At 38.7% G+C, this 22,292-nt stretch overlaps 1 protein-coding gene across 3 annotated transcripts in view; it reads left to right on the plus strand.

Annotated features, from left to right (window-relative positions):
• STK4 (serine/threonine kinase 4) overlaps positions 1–22,292 on the plus strand; it is a 97,414-nt gene that overhangs the window by 18,532 nt on the left and 56,590 nt on the right. For 2 of the 3 annotated variants that reach the window (XM_042461831.1, XM_042461830.1), the window contains exons 4-9: positions 2,379–2,493; positions 4,358–4,522; positions 5,412–5,579; positions 6,339–6,476; positions 7,372–7,500; positions 9,590–9,776. In XM_042461831.1, the coding sequence (XP_042317765.1) occupies positions 2,379–2,493; positions 4,358–4,522; positions 5,412–5,579; positions 6,339–6,476; positions 7,372–7,500; positions 9,590–9,776 (902 nt within the window). Of the gene's footprint in view, positions 1–61; positions 1,034–2,378; positions 2,494–4,357; positions 4,523–5,411; positions 5,580–6,338; positions 6,477–7,371; positions 7,501–9,589; positions 9,777–22,292 lie in introns of all 3 variants that reach the window. The other variant, XM_042461832.1, reaches the window with a different exon arrangement.

Below are 22,292 nucleotides of genomic sequence, written 5' to 3' on the forward strand. Positions count from 1 at the left end.
AGAAATGTACTGTTACTACACAAAAAGTAAGACACTATATATTGTGTTTTTCTTGTAACAGCACTGACAGAATCTTGCTGCAGTCACCATTGTCAGAGTTTATGGAAAGAGATGGAAAATCTTCCTTTCTTCCAAGGGACATTTTCTTGTCATGTCTTACCAGGCTTCTTGAAGACAGTGGGAGCAATGAGACACTACCAGTGCTTACAACAAAAAAGGCTTACAAAGGGAACAAGTCCTTTCTTTCCCATTCTCTGTAGATGAGATGAGTAGTAGTTTCTTATTTTCCAATAATCCTTGACGTTTGTGTGTGCATATGTGGGGCTAATAAGTTAACATAAATTATGGCTTGGCTACTACCTGAAACAAACAAACAAAAAAAGAACCTCCTGAAGGTTTTATTCTTACACTTGTTAAACGTTTCAAATTTTGAGGAAAAGTAGAGTAAAATACTTTGAATAAACACATGTGTGAAAAAGAGTAAACTTGCCAGATTCCATGTTTTTTAAACCAATGTCTTGTCTTAAAACAGAGGGATGAATCATGTGGCCTTCCAGATTTTAAATAGCAAGTGCTAGCATTCCTGACCATTGGCTGTACTAGCAAGGGCCACTGCAAGTTGCAGTCCAACAATATCTGCAGTAGTGTTAACATGATTCCTAGCCCTGCTTTATAGTAAGAGGTTGATTCTCATAGCATATTATGAGTTATATCCTCAAAAATTGTTTTTTAAAAATGTTTATTCTAGATATTGAATGGACTCTCATGGCAGTATACATAACATTAAAACACTGTTGAAGATTAAGTAAAAAAAAATTAAAAATCTTTTCTTAAAAAGAGGAAAATTTTATCAATCCAATCCACTGAATTTTTCAAACTTTTTTCAAAAATTAGTTATCCCTGTGAACTGATGTGAGCAATTTTTTGTGTTTTTTGTTTTGTTTACTAAATAGCTAATATAGAAAAGACTTGATCTCTTGTGTCTGCTTGACTGGCTTCAGATGGAAACATTCACAGATCAGGGTCTCAACAGGTAATCCCAAGAGTACTGGTAGATATCTGCAGGTGGTATCTTGCCCCAGTCTCTGGCTAGGGTGTTACAAAGTTAAACCCAGGAACTTAAATGTATGGTCATAGGTGTAGTAGGTCTCCTGGTCAGCCTTCATCTCAGCTCAGACTAAGGGCCTGACAAGACAGGCAGGATACCATGAGCCAAGCCCATGGTATTCTGCCCCTGTTTCTGGCCTGGGCCATTCCCTGGGCCAGCACAACAACAGTCGAGTGTTCATATGTCTGCCTGCCACCTCACCATGGATATGCTGTCATTGCATGCCCGTCACCTGCTGCTGCCGCCATGTAAAGGCAGAAACGTGGTACCTGGCTTCACACATGTGGCCAGGTCTTGCCTTTTGACATCAGAGGCAGCAGTGGGGGCCTTCTGAGAAGATGTGCCGGTGGCCAGTAAGGAGCGTGTGTAGCAATGTTATGTGTCAACTGTTGCCATGGAATTTCCACAAAACTCTGTGTCAAACAGCAGGACATTTTGACCTGTGCTGAGGCCTCTTTGGGCTGGGATCAGTCCAGCATCACCAGATCAGCATCCAGACCAGTCATTCTTGGTCTGGGGTTTTTTGGCCTACATCGCCTGAATAGGATGATGCCAGGACAAGGAAACACAGGGCTTTCGGCCTGTGCATACAGGCCCTAAGTGTTTCCTAGTAAATCTACAGTTGAGTGCTTTTTTAGATGTGGAAAAATTTGCAAAGAAAATATAACAGGTAGACTTCGGTTTTTATTTGTTTTGTTCTACATCAGTAGTTTTTAAAAGGTTCAGCAACCTCTGGAGAGTCAGACAGTTCCTGTGCTTTAATAATATTCTTCCATTATTGATCATCCATTAAAGGTAATTAAATCAAGTTTATTCACTGTACAGAACAGCCTTAAGTACAGTCCGCCCATGTCGTATGCAGGTGCGATAAATGCGGCTTTCAGCATAATCTGAAAGCCATGCCGGAAGAAGTGCTGCTGTTCACCAGAAAGAGCAATGTCACGCCGCCATGAGCATGAGCCCCATTGTTTTTAATAGGGCTCAAGCACCCGTGGTATTTCCCTTACATGGGGGGGTCCGGAATGGATCCCCCACATAAGGGAAGGTATGTGTTTACTTTGGATTTCTAAAACACATTCACCTGATGTATGAGTGAACCTGCAGAACTAAAAAAATATGACAGTGAATTTTTTTCCGAGTTCTTGTTTTCAGTTGGACACATAATGCTGAACTAAGAGTGTGATTTATGTCTGTCTTTTGATATTTGCTAAAGTGTGTACAATATATATTTAACCCACTTAAATTATATTTACTCTTATTTTTTCCTTAGTCCTCATGTAGTCAAATACTATGGCAGCTATTTTAAGAACACTGACCTCTGGATAGTCATGGAATATTGTGGTGCTGGATCTGTCTCTGATATCATTAGACTGCGAAATAAAACAGTATGTACTCCTTCAGCATCCTAGTAAATTCTTGACATTCTTGCAATGGAAATATTGAGTGTTAATACAATGTTTTGATGTCCCAAGTAACATCTAGTCATTAGCATGACTTTTTTAGTAACACAAGATGTGAAACAATACACATAGAATATTCCTTCTCTGTATTACCACTGGAATGGCAACAGCTTCTTGTCTTAGCACCCCCTCTGTTGTCTCTTCTTTTTTGCACTGTATGTATATATTCTGCATGAGGCACACTGCATTCGTACATGTATGGCAGCATGTGTTATATTTGTGTGCGTGACTACCATTGGTTGATTATGTTAGGATGCAGAAGAATGTGTCACTTATCAGTTAGTTGTTTAATCCACTGTAGTTCATAGAGTTAGCAGTAGAAGGCTTGGAAGAGGTCTTTACTCTTCTCATTGCCTTTTGTATCTGCTCCAGATGCTGTAGGAAACAACTGTGACTGGGTAAGGAAATCCTATCAGGTGGGAGTTGTGACTCATTGGCCTAAATTCCATTGCTCACGCTGGTAAAAGTAATTGCATTAAATCTATGAGCTTTGCATAAGTATCAATTCACCATTCATCAGTTGATTTATTGGATCCACTCTAGTTTGGGCTTTAGTTTTAGATTGAGGCTGTTGTATTTATTATAAATAACCTTGAAAACTAGATTGAAATGTTACAGATATTTCAGATAAATAATATGAAAGACGTATTTAAATGAGAACACTGTTTATGAATTAATAGAATCCTCTAAAGATCAGGGTGTGGTTTTGTGTGTGTGTGTGTGTGTGTGTGTGTATTATGACTTTGGTGTCCTCTGTGGTACTCAGAGTTATGAGCGCGGGTTATTTATGCCTGATTTGATGCATGCATGATCTTTGGGATAACTGAGAATATATCTTATTTATTATATAGTCTCCATATTTAGATATTGCAAAAGCTTGTCTTGGATCAGATTGTTCATGTCTGTTATGACTGTGTTGAATGTCAAATGTCCTAAGCTTACAGATATTGTTGTAAACAGGTAAACAGTCACCTGAGATGTTGGAATGCACCAGGAGCTTTGTAGGGCACTTGAGGAAAGAGGGAGCTTGGAATGGGTGTGTTGTAGGTTACTTGTGCTGCTGTTACCTTTTAATAATATTTTAATGGATGATCAAATGCTAGGTGATGTGACAAGGAAAGAGACATGTACATTGGATCTTATGGTCTTAATTATTGTTTTACTAATATATAGACTAATTGTAGTTAGTTAGCCACTGGAGCTTTGAAAGCTTGCAACATATTTGTTTATTTACATTTTGGTTGCCCCAATAAAGGTATCACTGGCGGTATCCAGACCGGCGCAAAGCGCCGGCTTGAATACATACTAGGGTTGCCTTGGAGCATCCTTTCCAGATGCCCTGCAACCCTAGTACATTGTAATGGCGACACCCTTTCTACATGGGCGCACCATTACGACATCATGGCTGCGCCACAGCCAAGCGGTGCGGACATAATGTCCTGGCGCCACTGGAGGGCGCTTGTGGCGCCCTTTGAGTGGCGTCAGAAAGAGCTCCGTTTTGGAGCTCCTTCGGCCATGCATATCGCTGGCACGGCATTTAAACGGCTGCGCCAGTGGTACAAAGAGAAAGGGGCCGAGTGGTCCCTTTCTCCCTTTCCCCACCACTCAGGAAAAGCGGCGGATCGGGGCCTCTGGGGCTGCCACTGTGGTAACTGAGGTCCCGATACGTCGGGGAAAGGGGCAGTCTGCATCCTGCCATTGTTTTGTGGGTTTTGGACATTATTGTAGTAAGATGTAACACGTAACAATTAATGTACAGTTTTCTACTAAATTAATTTTCTTTCTTTAGTTGATGGAAGATGAAATTGCTACAATAATACAATCAACACTCAAAGGACTAGAATATCTACATTTCATGAGGAAAATACACCGTGACATCAAAGCTGGCAACATATTACTCAATACAGAAGGGCATGCTAAACTTGCAGATTTTGGAGTAGCAGGCCAACTTACAGTGAGTGAAATTCCTTCTGCACACTTGTTTTTATATGTGATTATACTGGGCTGGATACATATCTTGGTGCATGTTGCTGGAGTAACAGAAGTAGGTATCCTTTTTATAGTAGCTCCTCTCACCACCTTTAAATAGCACACAGGGACCTTGGCAAATCGGGTAAGCTGTGGGATACTGTGTGCGGGATTCCACATAATCAAGTGGAGGGACCTTCTGCAAATAACGAACCTTCATCTAATAGTATGAGAGAGATGTTGGATCCAACTCATCATTTGTAAGAGCTGTTCATATTAGCCAGTCTCCTCTACATTAATGTTTTGTGACTTGCATGGAGGCAGGGTGGTACTTGCACAGTCATCATTTATAAAGACCTTTTCAGGAAGTTTGATTGTATAAATCATGGGTGCTATGTAGAGATCAGATATTTATGGCAACAAAGTTTGCTGTTCTCAAAGGGGTAAGCAACTACTCAAGTTCAGAGACTACACATTCCTCTTGACATCCTTGAAGAGTGCAACTCATTTAAACAAAGAAGAAGCAACAAACAAAAATGCCTCTTCCTCATTTAATCTGTTTTAGCTCCAAGAGTAGTATTTTTGGGACCTTGGAGTCAACTGGAAGTCACTTCTAGTTTTTGGCAAACTCCCTCAACCTAAACAACCCAACGAGGGAAATGGCAACCTTGTTTCCAATACCTATTAGAGGAGTCAAAGGACATACTACTATCTATATCTATATATCTATCTTCAATTTTTCCATATCCATAGTGTTTCTGAAGTGCACAGTACTGGTGAATACTAAATTCCCTGGAAAGATTTTTATTTGTTTTCATGTATTTTCTTTGATTTAGCTAACTTACTTAATTTTTTCTGTTCTTTCTTTGTGTTAGGATACCATGGCAAAAAGAAACACTGTGATAGGGACACCGTTTTGGATGGCACCTGAAGTGATCCAAGAAATTGGATACAATTGTCTAGCAGATATATGGTCCCTTGGCATTACAGCTATTGAAATGGCTGAAGGAAAGCCACCATATGCTGATATTCACCCAATGAGGGTAAGAGCTGGATAAATCAACCCAAGACTAAGCTACTTAACCATGTAATGCACTAGTGAAGTTGGGAGCCAGTTCTCATGGTATGTTAGTATGAGCTCACTAGGTAGATAGGACTAGTAAATACAAATGCAATATGTGTTACCAACATGTATGTGGAAACACATACTGTACCCAACTGATTGATACAGCTGGAAGATTTGAGTGCATTTGTTACACGTTTTCCCATTTTTACCACATTTTAATCAGATTGCATCATGACTGCACTGAAGTTAAAGTTTTTTGGGAAAACATGTCTTTACTGAAACATGAATGTGAAAAGCAAGACAACTCTGAAATTACACAGTTCATGAATGGGAGATTCTAAGGGGACAATGCTTTTCTGCCAGGATTCCAGATGTAGCCTCTGTTTGTATATATGCTTTCCAGTCACCAGTTGATTAATGGTAATCCCCAGATTTTCATAGTGTTTTGTTAGCCTGGGAATACTCAGAGGTGATTTTGCCATTTTCTTCCTCTGAAATACAACCTACAGCACCTGGTATTCATTGGCAGTCTTCCATCTAAGTACTAACCTTCTTAGCTTCCAACGCCAGACGTCATTTGATGCATTTAGAATATTTATCAGCCTTTTACCCAACAGAACAATGTCAAGATAGCTCAAGGATAACTTAAAATGTTTTGCAGTTATCTTAAGTGTGATTTTACCGTTTTATTCTTAAAAGTTGAGAACAAGATAGAAAAAAGTATTGTTGTTTGCAGGCAATTTTTATGATTCCAACAAATCCACCTCCAACATTCCGAAAGCCAGAACTCTGGTCAGATGAATTCACAGATTTTGTAAAACAGTGTCTTGTGAAGTGTCCAGAACAAAGAGCTACTGCAACACAATTGCTTCAGGTTAGTCTCTGCATATTTTCTGCTATTTCCCAGGCATGGTGAAAACCCAAAACTCTATCGTTATGTGAATAGGAGCTATGTGAGAACCTATTCTAAATTTTTAGTGGAAAATTTTTTTTTTACAGTAGAACATTCCATAATTGAATATGTCACCTTCAGCCTGTATAATCTCTTTCTTGGTGAGTTTTTCGGTGTAGTGAAATAAACACTGGCCAGAGATGTTTTTGACAACCCTGGCTTTGAGGCAGACATTTGGCAAAGTAATCCATTTGAACTTTTTTTCTCTCTATATATATATATGTTTAATCTGCAGTTATTTTCTGCATTTCCTCCCACTGGTATAGTTTGCATTTCTTCCCACTGGTACACTGAGAGCAATGATACAGACAAGAGCAACTTGTTCTTATGCATGCTCAGTCAGAAATAAATCCTAGTTAATTTGCTAGGCCTGCTTCCCAAAGAAACATGCAGAGGATTCCAACTAGCATATCCAGCAGAGCCTCTGCAGGTCAGGTATATCTGAACTATAAGTACTGATGTTGATAAAGCTTCTGGCATAGATCATAACTAGATCATGCACATTTTTGAATTAAAATAATTTCATGTCACCGCTTTACAAAATTGGCTAGAGTTTGCTTTGCAGTAGTAGCCCTTTGAGTGTCCTGGGTTAATTATATAATTTTAACATAGTGGATCAGAATTAAATTTGACTTACAAATTGTACAGCTTGGATAGGACTGATATGGCTTGGAATATACTTGCATTAGTTTTCTGGCAGCATTACTTGTTCAGTCAACAGAGCTAATGGGAATGCTAACTCTGGGATTAGACTTTTTGTTCTGCTAGTATATGTTAGTTCAAAGTTCTTACTTTTTTATTTGTGTGTATTCTCTAGCATCCATTTGTGAAAAGTGCAAAAGGAGTTTTCATCCTGAGAGATTTGATTAATGAGGCAATGGATATTAAATTGAAAATTCAGGAAGCTCAGCAGCGTGAATTGTATCATGATGATGAAGAAAATTCAGTGAGTATTAAAACTGCTTAAAATACTGTGCTGCCTGTAGTAATTATGTTAATTCTCTGTTTCTGGGTTTTAACTGGCTTGACTGTTTGTAAATCTTTCATTAGATCCCTTCAGCCTGCATTTTTAGAAGAAAATCTTAGGAGAAAGATCAATAAGTAAACAAGTCAACCTATTGTTCCCACTCACCAGCTGAGTTGGACCCCTATTATCCAACCACACAGAGGTCATTGGAACCAACAGTAATATGCATAAAAGTAGAGGGACCATCTCTAGGGGTTGTGTGTGTGTGTGTGTATGCGCATGCGCGCACGCGCACGTGTGCTTCAGTGTAAGCCTAAGAGTTTATTATGGAACTTTGCAAGCTGTTCTGGGAGCATTTTTTCTGAAGAGCAGGATAAAAAACCTCCATATAAATCAGTAGGTCTCCACTTAGTGATCTTAGAGGTGGCAGTAAGAGAATAATACAATATTCAAGGCACATGATTTGAAAATACAGGCTGAGTCTCCCTTATCTGAAATGCTTGGGGCCAGAGGTTTTAAGGATTTTTGAAACTTTTGGATTTTGGGATATTTGCCAGCTACCTACTTCTGCCTTGTTGAACAATCAGGAGCGCTAGCGGTGGTGGCAGTGCCACCAGCTTAAAGTCATAAGCTGGGGGCTAGAGGGCTACAGACTTCCTGTGCTCTCTTCCTGGGTCGTATTGTCCACCCATTTCTGGTGCTGCTTGCCTCCTCCCACTGCTGCCCCAGTTATCAGAAAGTTCACTCTATTTTTCATGTGTTTTTTAAAAACTAGATTATAAAAACGTCTTTGTGTCTCTTTTCAACCATGTGTGTTGGCAGCCCACAAATACTGCACCATTTTATTTTATATAAGGGACCTGATTACTGTACAGGAGATCGCTGAGGAACCTTCCAGCCATCTACTTCTGCTGTTGAGGCAGCAGTGGCAACACTCCTTGACATTTATTCATGTCTGTTTGTAGCCACATATCTCTCCAGCTTTGCATGTGTACATACTACACTATTTGTCCTGTAGCTCCAAATATTTTGCATTTTGGCGCATTTTGGGTCAGCGTTAGACCATATGTTGTGCCTGCAGATGTTGCCAGGTTCAGTTGCTAATGTGTCATCTGAAATAGCAGAACTAGAGAAGACTGCCTAAATCTTTAGTTGCTTTTAATTTTGTAAAAGGTGCTTCCTGTATTTTTTATTTCTAATTTCCATCTGTAAAGAGTTAAGGAAGGGCAACATGCAAATCCACATGAAGAAGGTGCACAACTTATCCTTTTGCTCCGTACAAACTGCAGTGTGAAAAGTGTGAATGATTTCCAGTATTTTCCCATCCCCAGTTGTACATATTGTGTGACATTAGAGGTCACGTATATAGATACAGTCAGCCCTCCAAGCATCTGTGGCTTGAAAATACGCCAAAAAAGTATAAATTCCAAGTAGCAAACCTTGATTTTGCCATTTTACATAAGGGATATCATTTTATTATGCCACTGTATTTAATTATACTTGAGCTTCCATGGATTTTATTATCCCACAGGGAGTCCTGGGACCAAACCCTCGTGGATAAGAAGGGAACACTGTACAATAATGAGAAAGTTTTTAAAAAGGATTGTGTAGAGTGTCTAGATGAAATTAAATGGCACTGTCAACATTCACACTTTAAAGGGTTGAACTGACTCATGGTTTCTGTCTGTGTGCACATGTGCACACCATGGTACACTTTCAGTTCTTTAATTCTGGTAGAAATTGAGACACTTGCTTTTTCCCTACGAGAGTGCCAGTTTGGCCAGAGCAACTATTCATCTGAAAAAGTTCCTATCCTTCATCTAGCCCTTGGGATACAATTTCTTATACCATATGCCTATATCTTTGTTGTTGTTGTTGTTGTTAGCTACCTCAGGTTGACCCTGTCTCATGGCAGTCGTGTGGATGAGACAATTACAAAACCTCTGTCCTCTACTGCCCTGCAAATTCATGCCTGTGACCTCTATAATTGAGTCTGTTCCTTTAGCATGTGGCATTCCTCTTTTTCTTCTGCCCTCTACCTTTATAACATCTTCATATTTGTATACAGGAAGAAGATGAAACTGATTCTAGAACCATGGTGCGAGCAAGGGGACGGGAGACTGGTACAATTAGAGCTGCTTGTGGAATGAGTGATGGGATCAATACCATGATAGAATATAATGACACCTTAGAGTCACAGCTGGGAACAATGGTGATAAATACGGAAGATGAGGAAGATGAGGGAACAATGAAGAGTAAGTATTTACTTTTTAATAATATATAACACAGTTAATATGTTTTAGAACTTCAGGCAGCTTACAAAATTTAAAATACAGATTTAAAAATTTAAAATAAAAGTTTAGCTAAAAATGTTCTACAAAAGTAAAAAAAATTAAGCATAAGTTCTATTAAAATGTTTAGTTAAAATATGCAATTTTATAGTCCAATATATTTTAAAATAAATTGAAAACATAATTGAAAACATATAGATCACACCAGTTTGAATACTAATTCTAAAGAATATTAGAGTTCAAAGATGTAACCATGTTAGTCTGAAAAATCAATATGCAAAGGGGTCTTGTGTACACAACTATTCCAAAATAAAAAATAAATAAAAAAATCTGAAATCCAAAATACTTCTGGCCCCAACAGTTTTGGACACGAGATAATCAACTTGTAATATGAAATCATGTATCTGTACACAGCAGATGAAGTTATTAGGGTGGAAAGACTTATAAAAAGCCATTTTTAAAAACCTGATGCAAAAAATGAGACCAGTGTTGATGTGAGTCTGGTCTCCCAGGGGAGAACATTCTAAACCTGGGCTGGCTACTGCTTCTTGACTACCTCCTGCTGCTGCTGCTGCTGCTGCTGCTGTTTCTTCTTCTTCTTCTTTTTGACTGCACTATTCTTTTTGTTAATATCAGGACCAGAGCATTTCAGAAACCACACAGAAGTAGAGCTGAGGCTATAAGCAGGCCAAAAATTTGCCTACATATACACTTACGCACAGACACACTGTACAGTCATAACTGTTTCTCTCTCAAGATGTTTTTTTAAAATGTGTTGGAGAGCCAGTATGGTGTAGTGGTTTGAGCATTGGACTCTGGAGAATAGGGTTAGAATCCTGGCTTGGCCATTGGGTGACTGGGCAAGTCACTCTATCTCAATCTCAAAGGATGGCAATAGCAAAACTGCTTTGAAGAAACTTGACAAGGAAACTCCACAATGCCAGGAAAAAAAATCCTCAATGGAAAGGAAGGAGAATTTCATTATTTGTTACAGGTATATGGAAGAAAATTCATATGTTGAGAGGGAAATGGAAAACCCCATTGACTATATCAAAGGCCTTGACTGGATTTCACCAGCTCTTTATATCTTGCCTAAGTTGCTTCTTCCATATTGGACAAAACCTAGGATGCTGATCCATATTTTGGTACATTATGGGTGGCAGGAAGAGGGGCATGGTAAGAAATAAAACCTGTCTTGCTCTCACCATTGTGATGATGGTTTCTCCTGTTCTCTTATGCTTTCAAATGCAGCTAGGGTCACCTCTTCTCTGCTCTCCTTTTGTCAAGATCTTTGCATTTAGGCCTGCTTTTGGAGATTAACTGGTTGTTGTAGAAAGTTTTTTTAATGTGTGTATGTGTACTCATACATACTATACCTTTAATCTCAGTTATGTTTTAAATGCTTATAAAGTGTTTTAAATTATTTTTAAAATTAGAACAGCTTACTTGTTCTAATTTTAAAATTATTATTAATGTGTTTGAGCTGTACTTTGTTAGGAAAGTGTGTCTTTATTAATGAGAGAATAAGGTTTAAACATTTTAAATGTTGCGTTTTGACTTGTTCCATTAGCAGTTAGGATATTACACCACCATTTTACTGTTTCTATATAGAGTAGTAGAAAATGAAAATTCGTAGATGTGCTTTGTTTTAAAGCACTTCTTTTTATTCCTGGAAATAATTTATTTGTTTCTGCTAGGAGGAATGTATTCTGAAAAGAACACATATTCAGCTGCAAAAGCATACCTTTTAAAAAAACGGTTTCATTGACAGTACATATTGCACTTCTTTTCTATTTCGTGGTCAAATTCTGGCAATAAAAAAACCAATTATTCTCCAATTAGCTGCAGTTTTGTAACCCATGTAATGCATACAGATGAGTTGTAATTGGATAAGACTGTAGAGGAAAGCAAGAACAATCAGCACTGACAATTTGTGTTTCTTAAATTGCTTTATGCTCCAATATTATTAACACATTAAATATGAAATAATCTATTTTGTGGCATATACTTCAGCTTGGTCTGCAGATGAAATAATAGAATGAATTTGACCATTTCAAGTGGCAGATAGGTGATACTAAGTTTTGGGTGGACATCCTTTAAATGCCCTGTAAGATTTTTAAAGGGGGAACAGTCACCTCCACACACACCTGTAGCACCCAAAGGAGAGATAACAGGTCAGTTACCTGTAAAACTTTTTTTTTTTTTTTGCCTAGGGTAGCATTTTAGAAATTTGCCCCCCCCCTCATCAGTCATGCAGTCCGTATGACTCAACCACTTAATTTTTACACTCTTTATGTTGCTGTGGCCATCAAATCATTTCTGACTTATGGCAACCTAAGACTGTCTATCACAGTCTTATCTTGGTGAGATTTTTTCAGAAAGAGTTCTTCTTCTGAGGCTAAGAAAGAGTGATTTTCCCAACGTCGTTTAGTGGGTTTCCATAACCAAGTAGGGATTTGAACCTTAATCCCTTGGAGTCCTCATTCAACATACAGACCACTATACCACACTGGCTCTTTTGTCTGTTTTATGTAGCATTTGGTAAAAAGAAATCTCCTTGCTATAGAAAAATTGCTGAAATCTTAGCTTTGGGACAGATAACAAAAATATTTTTCACTGTAATTGAATTGTTTTCCTGTTACTGAGTTCCAGCTAGCATCTATGGGTCTGCAAATGCTCACAGACTTCTAATAGCCAGTCAATATTTGTAGTCATCATGACACTTTCAATTCTACTGGTCCAAACCAGTCTGTCACTCTTCTTAATACGAATAGCCATGAACCAGACGGTGGTGAATTGAATGTCTCTTTGTTTTTGGCTGGATAGAATCACTGTTTAAGTGTGGGCATTGCCAGGTTCCTATACAGGACTCATACAAAATTGTAGAACTTTAATGCAGAATAGCAGGAGGGCAGTGTTCAACTTTCAGTCCTGGAACAGCCTTTTCTGTTTGCTGAATTTCAACTATAAATGTCTAAACAAGAGAAAAGCTGGTGTGAGTGGTAAGTGTTGTTTAGCACAGATGTAAGTTCCATCCATCCATCTGTCACTTTGTTTATATCCCATCTTTTCTTCCAAGTTGAGACTTACAAAAAGGGAGAGAATACAATAAAACATACTTAGTTAAACACATACAAAATTAAGATTTAAAAAGTATTAAATAACAACAGAATTAAGAACTGAAACCAATTAAAATCTTACTTTAAAACAGATTAACAGAAGCACCTCACCATAAAAACTCCTCCCTTTTGTTAAACTCAGTTTTCAAAAACTTGCTGGAAAAGAAAGCACCAAAAAACCATCCTAATTTCCCTAAGGAGAGAGTTTAAAATTGTAGGAACCGCTACAGAGAAGGCCTTCTCCCACATTCCTACTAACCATGTCTGTGAATGTGGTGACTCAAACTCTTTTAACAGTGAATTTCCCCTACATGAGCACAGCCATAAACCTGTCATCACCTATTATCTTCTCCAAACACATCTTGTTAAAAATAGGGGAGGGTGAGATTTTTTATATAGAGAGAGAGAGTTCTGGTGGTGGTTTTGGCTACTTGTTGACTATTGCAGTTGTTACTTCTTTGCCAATAGTGTTTTTCATGTCTTAATACAAGTGTTTCTGGAGGCTTTCATATAGAGACTGAAATTGTGCTGCTTTTGGTCTGACTTGGTGTTTTAGATGTGAAGATTGCATTTAGTTGTGAATATTACTGTAATATTTAAAACTTGCATTAATATTATTTGGATACTTTCTAAACAGAAAAATGGTCTGTGAATATAATTTATTTATACATAGCACTGATATTGTTTAACCAAGAGGGGGAGCTGCAGCACAGCTTTTAATGCAAACAGGTTCTGAAACATTTATACCACTCATTACAATATTCTTTGATTTCCTCTAGCGATACTGCTAATGAGTGGTAAGTAGTTAGTTAGATGTAGCTGGTTTGCATAATTGTCACATCATGTTAATTGGCACATTAAAGTCCCCCTGAAATATAGTGTATGAAATAGAGACTTTATTTTGAAATGTGTGTTTTCTGCCATTTGTCAAACAATCTTGTTCTGTGGTTTCCTGTTTTCTTCAGTAGCAGACCAGGATCTGCTGCTATGTAAAGTATAAAATGACATTTAACTGGCCAAAAAATTCACAGTGCTAGGTAAGAATTGTGTTTTCATGGCTTGTTTAACTACAATTTACATAAAATTGAGGATTGTATCTTATTTTATAGCCTGGCAATATTTGTTTTAATTGCAACAGATGGGTATCTTTAAACAATACAGTATAATGGAGGGAAGCAGTGTTACTAGCAATAGAATGTTACTGTGTGCACAGTGCTCCTGCTCAGAGTTCTGGCCGCATAGGGCCTGGTTTTAGGATAGTGTATTCCTTATTCTTATGGTTTTTTTTTCCTATTTCCATTTTTTAAAGAGCACTCCCCCCCCCCCCCCCCCCCCCTTTCTAAACGTGGCCTTGAACCTGACTGGAGCTTGAGTTACCCTCTAGTTTGATTTTATCCCATTGCATGTCTTTTATATTGCTCTCAACCTGTGTCAGCTGGAGATGCTGTAAAATGTTTTGAGGGTATTTAGTGTGATCATCAGCCGTTTTAGGATGCAACTATTAAATGGGACAAGAGAAATATAAGCATTTTTTAATAAATAAATATTTCCAGACCTCTGAAGAAGTTCAATACCTGGCTTACTTGTATCTGAGATGTCACCACTCCACAAGTAGATAAATTGCTGTGATTGTGAAAGCCTAGTGCACTGTGGTACCAAACCAGGAAGGAATATTGGTAAGCATGGGAATCAGCATGACATAATCCAGTGGTTCTCAAACTCCCCCCTGCCCCCCTTTATGTCTACTTTTGCATCCTGCTCAATGTAGTACATGGGATATTGCCTTTGGAAAGAGCAGAGGGAAAGGAAAGGTTAGCTTTGCTCCTTGCAAAAACAGAAACCCTACCAGCCATGGGATTTTGCCTTTAGAAAGAGCAAAAGAAAAGAAAAGGGGCTTAACTTTGCTCCTTCCAAAGACAGAAACCCCACCAGCCATGGGATTTTGCCTTTGGACAGAGCAAGTAAAATGGCTTACCTTGGCTTCTTCCAAAAGGGATTCTGCCTTTGGAAAAAGCAAACGGAAAGGAAAGTGGGGGAGGGAACTCCAGTCCCTCTCATATTGCCATTACACACACATACACAAGCCCCAGCCTCCTTATACCCAGACACTTACTTTCTTCTCTTTCCCTCTCACTCTCTGCCACTCGGTCTGAGTTGAAAGGGATACTGAAAAAGCATTCCAAGCATCTCTCCTCTGTGGAAGGTCAGCTAATCAGAGCCTGAGTTTAATGCCTGCTTTGAGAAACTGTCATGCTTCCCTGGGGGCCCCACCCCACCATTTGAGAACCTAGGGTGTCATGATTTGACCTTTGGACTACGACTCTGGAGATCAGGGTTCAGTTCCCTGCTTGGTTGTGAAAATCTGTAGGGTGATCTTAGGCAAATCTCAAACACTCAGCTCCAGAAAACCCCATGATAAGTATGCCTTACGGGCTCCATAAGTCAGAAACTACTTGAAGGCATACAACAACAAGAAGAGATAAAACAAAACTAAAGTGGAATGTTCAGGAAAGAGGTATGCAAAGAAACTTTATACAGGGGAAAAGAAAGAGGGGGGGCTGAGAGCTAGATATAAGTGGTTGACATAAAGAAGTTCAGAGATACCTACAGTAGTATGTAAAGAAAGTATACTTTGGAGTGGAAGGAATAGCTTGATAGACTGGTCAGGCAGACTGGCAGCTTGAAATAGTCTCTGGCTGCTCCAGCCCTGGTTGCTCCCCATTTGGCATGGAGCCTGGCATGACTTCATACATTTGTCTTATTATTATTATAAAATAATTAATTTCTTGGCATGATAACCTGTTCAATCTTACGTCTGTGGAGACTATATTTGCCTATGCCTCACTAAGTTGATAAGTGCTCTGTTTTTCACCTTATCACTTCTATTGTAATGCTGCTTTCATGTTCAGTTAAATTGATTTAGATGAAAAATTTTTTATCAGTGCTGTGTACATTCTTCTTCAGAAAGAATTTTTAATAATCATCCAAATTTTAAATGTAATGGAATTGAGGTCAACATAGTCCAAGCAGTTCTTATTTTGTGGCTTGTGCAACAACTTACAAAAATGAATTTGGTGTATGTAAACATTTTTAATTCTATGTGTTGCATAGAATAACTTACTACATTTTTTTCTTGAGACATGGTATGAAAGTCCAAAGTTGTGCATAATTATCTGCTTTCACATTCTATATCTGAAAATGATTTTTCCAGCCTAATCTGGATAGAAATAGCAATTTTTTGTATGTTTCACTCTTTTCTCTAACTCATACTGTAGAGTAGCCTTCCCTAACTGCATTTACCAAATTGGACTACATTTCCCATCACTCCCAACATTTTCCTTTGCACTTCTCTAGTAGTTAATGTTTTTTATTTAATTCTGCAGTATCAATTACTGGATTTCAATTCATCTTTGGTAAATGCCTTCACGGTTCAGCCTGGGTTTATTCTGCTGCCAGGATCTTTACACAGATTCACCTCTCAGTATCAAAAGTATATAAGGTATAAAGTCACTCTATTAACTATCAGGTTGTACTCACATTTCTGTAGGCATGGTTGATTAAAGGAAACAAATAATATGTTATTATTTATAGTGCCAGGATATTATAATGATATCTGACTCATTGCTACTCTCCAGCAAATAAATGCTCAGCTGCAGGTTGTACTAGTTAAACAATATATGATCTATATAGTTCATATATACTAATAACTATATCTTAACTATGGCTTAGTGGTTATGCCAATTCCAATGATCTTCCGATCATTGGAATTGGCATAATTGGAAGATCAGAAGGTTGGCAGTTCAAGGCCCAAGTGCCGCATGGTGGTGTGAGCTCCTGTCACTAGTCCCAGCTTCTGCCAACCTAGCAGTTCGAAAGCTTGCAAAAGTACAAGTAGATAAATAGGTACCACTTCTCAGTGGGAAGGTAACAGCATTCAGTGCAGTCATGCTGGCCAGATAACCACCAGAGCACTCCTCGGACAACACTGGTTCTTCGGCTTAGTAACGGAAATGAGCACTGTACCCTACGGTCAGTTACGACTAGACATTCATGTCAAGGGACTACCTTTACTTTTTTTTAAACATCCTGACATCCTATTGATTAGTCTTAATTGGGTTGAACTATTAAATTCGTTATTGATTTAACACATAGCTAAATGCTATCGTGAGAGCCAACACGGTGTGGTAGTTTGAGTGTCAGACTAGAACTCTGAGAAACTGGACTTAAAGTCCCTGCTCGGCCATAGAAACCCACTGGGCAACTTTAGGTGAGTCAGACACTCTCAGCCCCAGAAAACCCTATGCTCAGTCTGCTTTAGGATCACCATAAGTCAGAAACAGCTTGAAGACGCATAACAACAATCTCATTTATTGAATGGATCTACTCTAGTCAGAACTAACAACAGGATTTAGCCCATAATAAGCCTTTCCCTTACCTGTGAACACAGTTTCTCTTTCCAGCCCCACACTACCCCATTCTAAATTGTACCTCCTCCAGGCAATCACAGGACTATTGCTCAGGGCTCCAGCACGGATGGAGAACGATCCAAAAGGAGCCTGGCAGGGAATGGAACGAGTGGGAGACGCATTTTACCACACACACAAGTCCCTCACTCGTTCCGTTCCCTTCTCTTCCGCTCCCAATCCGTCCCCAGAGGGGCGGTTTTTGAGAACTGTTTTGAACAGTTCTCAAAAAGCGTCCCCTCTGGAACAGATGGGGAACGGATGGAGAACGGAACGTAACAAGTGAGGGACTTGTGTGTGCGGTAAAATGCGTCCCCCACTCGTCCCCTGTTCTGTTCTGAGAGCGGTCCTGTGCGATAAAGTTCACAGTCTTGCAAATGCTTATTCTCATCCACTCCACCTGCACCACTGGAATAATAGCAACTATTTATTAATAATGTTGTAATTTTATTGAATGATTGTATTTGTATTGTTTTAACTGCTGTAATCCTGCCTTGATCCAAAGGGAGAGGTGGGAAATATAAATAAAATATTATTATTATTATTATTATTACTACTACTACTACTACTACTACTAATAGTACTGCTGGGGCTATTACTTTTTTCTACTGGACATTATTACTACTATTTCAAATATTTATATCCTGCTCTATGTCCTAGTATTTCAGGGTGGTGAACAAATAAAATCAATTATACAGTTTAAAACAAATTAAAATATAAAACAATAAAAATAATTGAAAAAGACTAAAACTATATTAAATAATTTAACAGATTAAAATAGGTTTTTAAAAGTGTTGGAATAAATGAGATAGGCCTCAAAGACTTTAATGAAAAATGATGTTTTTATCTTGATGCCAAAATGATACTAGTGTTAGTGGTACTGAGGCCTCCAAAGGAAGGATATACCATAGTTGGTTTATCATAGCCAAGAAGGCTCATGCAACCAATCATTCCTGTGATTGAAATGCCCAAACTGCATGACTGTTGGCTGCAAGTTATCAGGATGTATAGTTCAACATAGGAAGAGTACACTAGTATAAGTGAAAGGAACTTATTGCAAAAATACAGGAAGTTCTCCATAAGAGTCAGGAAAGAAGGATTTCTTATGTCCACAGTGCATCTTCCATATACATACTGTAACATCTGTTCACTTCCACAGACTTCCTATCTGTGGATAGGCAAGATATCTGATAGGCGTTCTGATGTCCATTCTGTATATGGACAGTCTGATAAAATGATGCAGATGTGCTCTTAGAAGTCTTTTGCTATTTCTCTGCATCAGTGTAGACTTGCAGTCGAGAAAGTATATGGCTTCCCATACTTGAAGGCTTGAGGTTCTTTTCTATTTATTTATTTCATTAGAGATGTAAAGACTTAGCAGGGCAAAGAGGGCTTTCTTGTTAGTGCTGCCCTGCTGATGGAATGTCCTTCACTACTTAATAGGTATATGGGAGATTTGCAGTATGACTAGGAAGGTTTTCTTGCCCTCGGTATTTTAATAAGTATTTTTTAAGTTTTCTTAAATAATAAATAAATTAAATAATAAGTATTTTTTTAGTTTTAAGTTTTTAAGTTAAATAAGTGTTGTTGCCCCCAGTATTTTAATAAGATGAATTAAAATTGAAAGTTGGGCCATGTGGTAATCACTTAGGCGGGTTATAGACCGCCGCCGCTTGGTCCGTGCGGGAGCTGCAGCAGCCACACCGCGCGGCTCCCGTGTGGAGCAAAAAAGAAGCTCCAAAATGGAGCTTCTTTCCGCGGCGCACTGATGACGTCGCGAAGCGCCAAGGGCGCATTCGTGACGTCATTAGTGCCGCACGACGTTCGGACGCTCAGCGTCTGATACGTCAATATGGCGCCGGCCATGTAGAAGGGCCGGCACCATATTGTACGGACAGAGTGTGTACTAGGGACAGGGGCGTCTAGAAGAGACGCCCCTTTTTTAAAATGGGACGTCCTCCGGACGTCCCAACTGGCGGTGTGTAACCCGCCTTAGACTCCATGTTCCTAACCTTTGAAACAGGAATATTGGCCAGTAAAATAACAGTAATGGGGGTTTGGGAACCAAAATATTTCAGTTCTCTACTATAACTCTGGGTAAAATAACAGCAAGTCACCTGATACAAAGTTACCTAGACCTCAGCATGTTCACACAGCATATATTACACATATAACCCCATATTCACTAGAAATATGTTGCCCCAACTAAGCATGGAAGTTCAATTGTAGACAGACCATGCTATTTCCGAATAAAACTGGACAACTCAATATGTCATGCTAAGTGTAAGTGAAACACATAGTAATGATTGCTGGAATTAAAATCAAATAAAGTAAGGACTGAGAAGCAAAGTGCAAAATTCTAAACTGAGAATAATTTCATATCCGTAAATTCTTCAAGGAGATAAGCAGTTCAAGTTAGAGTCATTGTGGGTTTCCTGTCTAAGTGAAGCCCCATTCATGGAAACCACAGGAAGGCCTATTGACTTTGTACACCTTCAGCGTACCCTGAGGAAGGGAGTCTGACAAATCCATCTATAATTGGGAGGCTACCCCTCAACAGGGGGAAAGAGGCAGCCCTATAATGCTGTCCCTCAGACCATTCCCCCAGCTTCAAACTACATTTTATTTTATTTTATTTATTGGATTTATATCCTGTCTTTCTCCCAAAATAGAAATGACAATTAAAATAAATATGTTTAGGAACTAAATAACCCAAATGTGCACACTCTAAATTTCAGGTATTTTATAGTCCTAGAACTATGCCTCTGACTGACTAAAATCCTCTTATTACTATAGATTAACAAATATTGCCCAACTTTGGTAGGGTTAATATCTGGAGTGGCCCACCTTAGATCTGTCACAAGTAGATTTTGCATATGCCACAAACCAAATATTTTTGTATTAGATCATCCCAAATAACGCCTCCAAATTACATCTAAATCTATCTATCTGTTTTCAAGAAGGGGGGGGGGGGTTCTACCAAGTAGACTGTATTATAAGTTAACCTACTGAAAACAAATCCTTCGAATTTGGTAGAATTCATCCCGCTGCTTTTGAAAAAAATAGTGAAATGTCAGTGGCCATTTTACATATTCCACATAGCCTAGGTTTTGTATCAGACCAGATATAACTACCAAATTTCATGGAAATCAATCTATTTTTGAGTCATGTGGTAACAAATGACCACATAATAACTTAATTTTACAGGGACAAGAGATTTGCTTTTAAAAAGTGAACCAAAATTTGTCCCCACAGAATGTAGGGCAGGTTTCTTTAGAGAGATATACAGTCATCCCTCCAAATCCATGGATTTTTTTAATCTACAGATTCAAGCTTCCACTTGAAAATATTCCAAAAAGATAAAAATTCCAAAAAGTAAAGCTTGATTTTGCCATTTCAAAAAAGGGACACCATTTTACTGTGCCATGGTATTTAACGGGACTTGAGCATCCATGGATTTTGGTATCCATAGCGGGTCCTGGAACCAAACCCCAGCAGATACCAAGGGCCCACTGTAGTAATTTTAACCAGATACTGAGCTGAAACTATAAAACCATAAATAAAAGATCATCTGGTCTGTTCAGTAAAATCTATCTTATTTTAGAACAGAGATCACAGTGGTCAATACTACCTCTGTCTCAAATGACATCTATGCCAATAGCTCAAGGGAATAACGCTATAGCTTCAGTAATCAGTCAGTTAGACCCAGGACCAAGTATTGCCTATTTTGTTAGTTAAGTCTTAGCCTCTGGATGTGTAGGGTAAGAGAGAAGTGCCTTTGAATAATGGAGATCCACAACTGGTAATTGTTAAAACAAGGATTCATGGAGACAACTTGCAAATCAAAGGGAAGTCACAACCAGACCAGAGAGTCAGAGATTTATCTTTAAGAAGTTAGGCACTAGTTTTATCAATCTGCAATGAACAGCAAACAATGAAGCACAGGCATCAACACTGATTTTGTCCTGAATTATGTCCTACTTTTTTGATTCCAAAACATTCAAGAAAGTAGTGAACATGAAAGATGCATTTAATTTAGCTAGCTACATTTCTGCCCAAGCCTTTTTTCAAAGACTACAAGACGACCATAAGCATTTATCTAAAAACTGTCAAAATAATGTCTAAATATAGCATATGGGACAGAAGACTGTGACATATACAAAATGTATATATATTTTCTACATTGACTGGTAGTAGCTACCCAGGAGACCTCTCCAACCCTACTAGGAGATATCAGGAATTAAATCCAGAACCTTCCTTCCACAGGCAATACATATCTTTTAACACTGACCTGTAACCACTCTCCAATTATGCACTGCTATGATCACATCATTTCAAAAAGGACATCAGAGAGCTAGAAAGAGGGCAGGAGAGGGCAAGTCAAGTCTCATAACAATTGAGGTACCAGTAAAGGTTCTTAAAAGCTCCTTTCAGGGCTCAGATGCTAAAGCAACAGCACCCCTAAGCTTTCAAGTTTGTGGTATGAGGGTGAAGCACTTAGAGTTCAATGTTCAAAGTCAGCACACTCAGTTTTGCCAAGAAGGCTCTGAAAATTAAGACCAGGCTGTGACCATGCATTTGGACAGTAATGAGGATGCAGGAGGAGGGAGGAAATTGTTGTGCCCTCAACACTATTAGATTTGTATCATCTCTCAGCTAAGGCAGTGTAAGTTGGTCTAGAGAAGCAAGGCAGGTTACCACTACATCATGGCAATGGACAGCACCTGCTTCAGCACCTGAGATGTCTTGGGATATTCTTCCTGTGCTTTAGGAGGCACAGAAGCAGTTAAGCAGCTCACCAGGTGAACAATGTTCCTTGCATTTCATGGGATTCAGTCATCCACCAACTCTTCCTGACAGAGAGGAAAGTTAGCAATGGCAGGCATTAAAAATGAAAA

This window comes from Sceloporus undulatus, chromosome 4 (assembly GCF_019175285.1).
Source record: "Sceloporus undulatus isolate JIND9_A2432 ecotype Alabama chromosome 4, SceUnd_v1.1, whole genome shotgun sequence".
Taxonomy (NCBI): Eukaryota; Metazoa; Chordata; class Lepidosauria; order Squamata; family Phrynosomatidae; genus Sceloporus; species Sceloporus undulatus.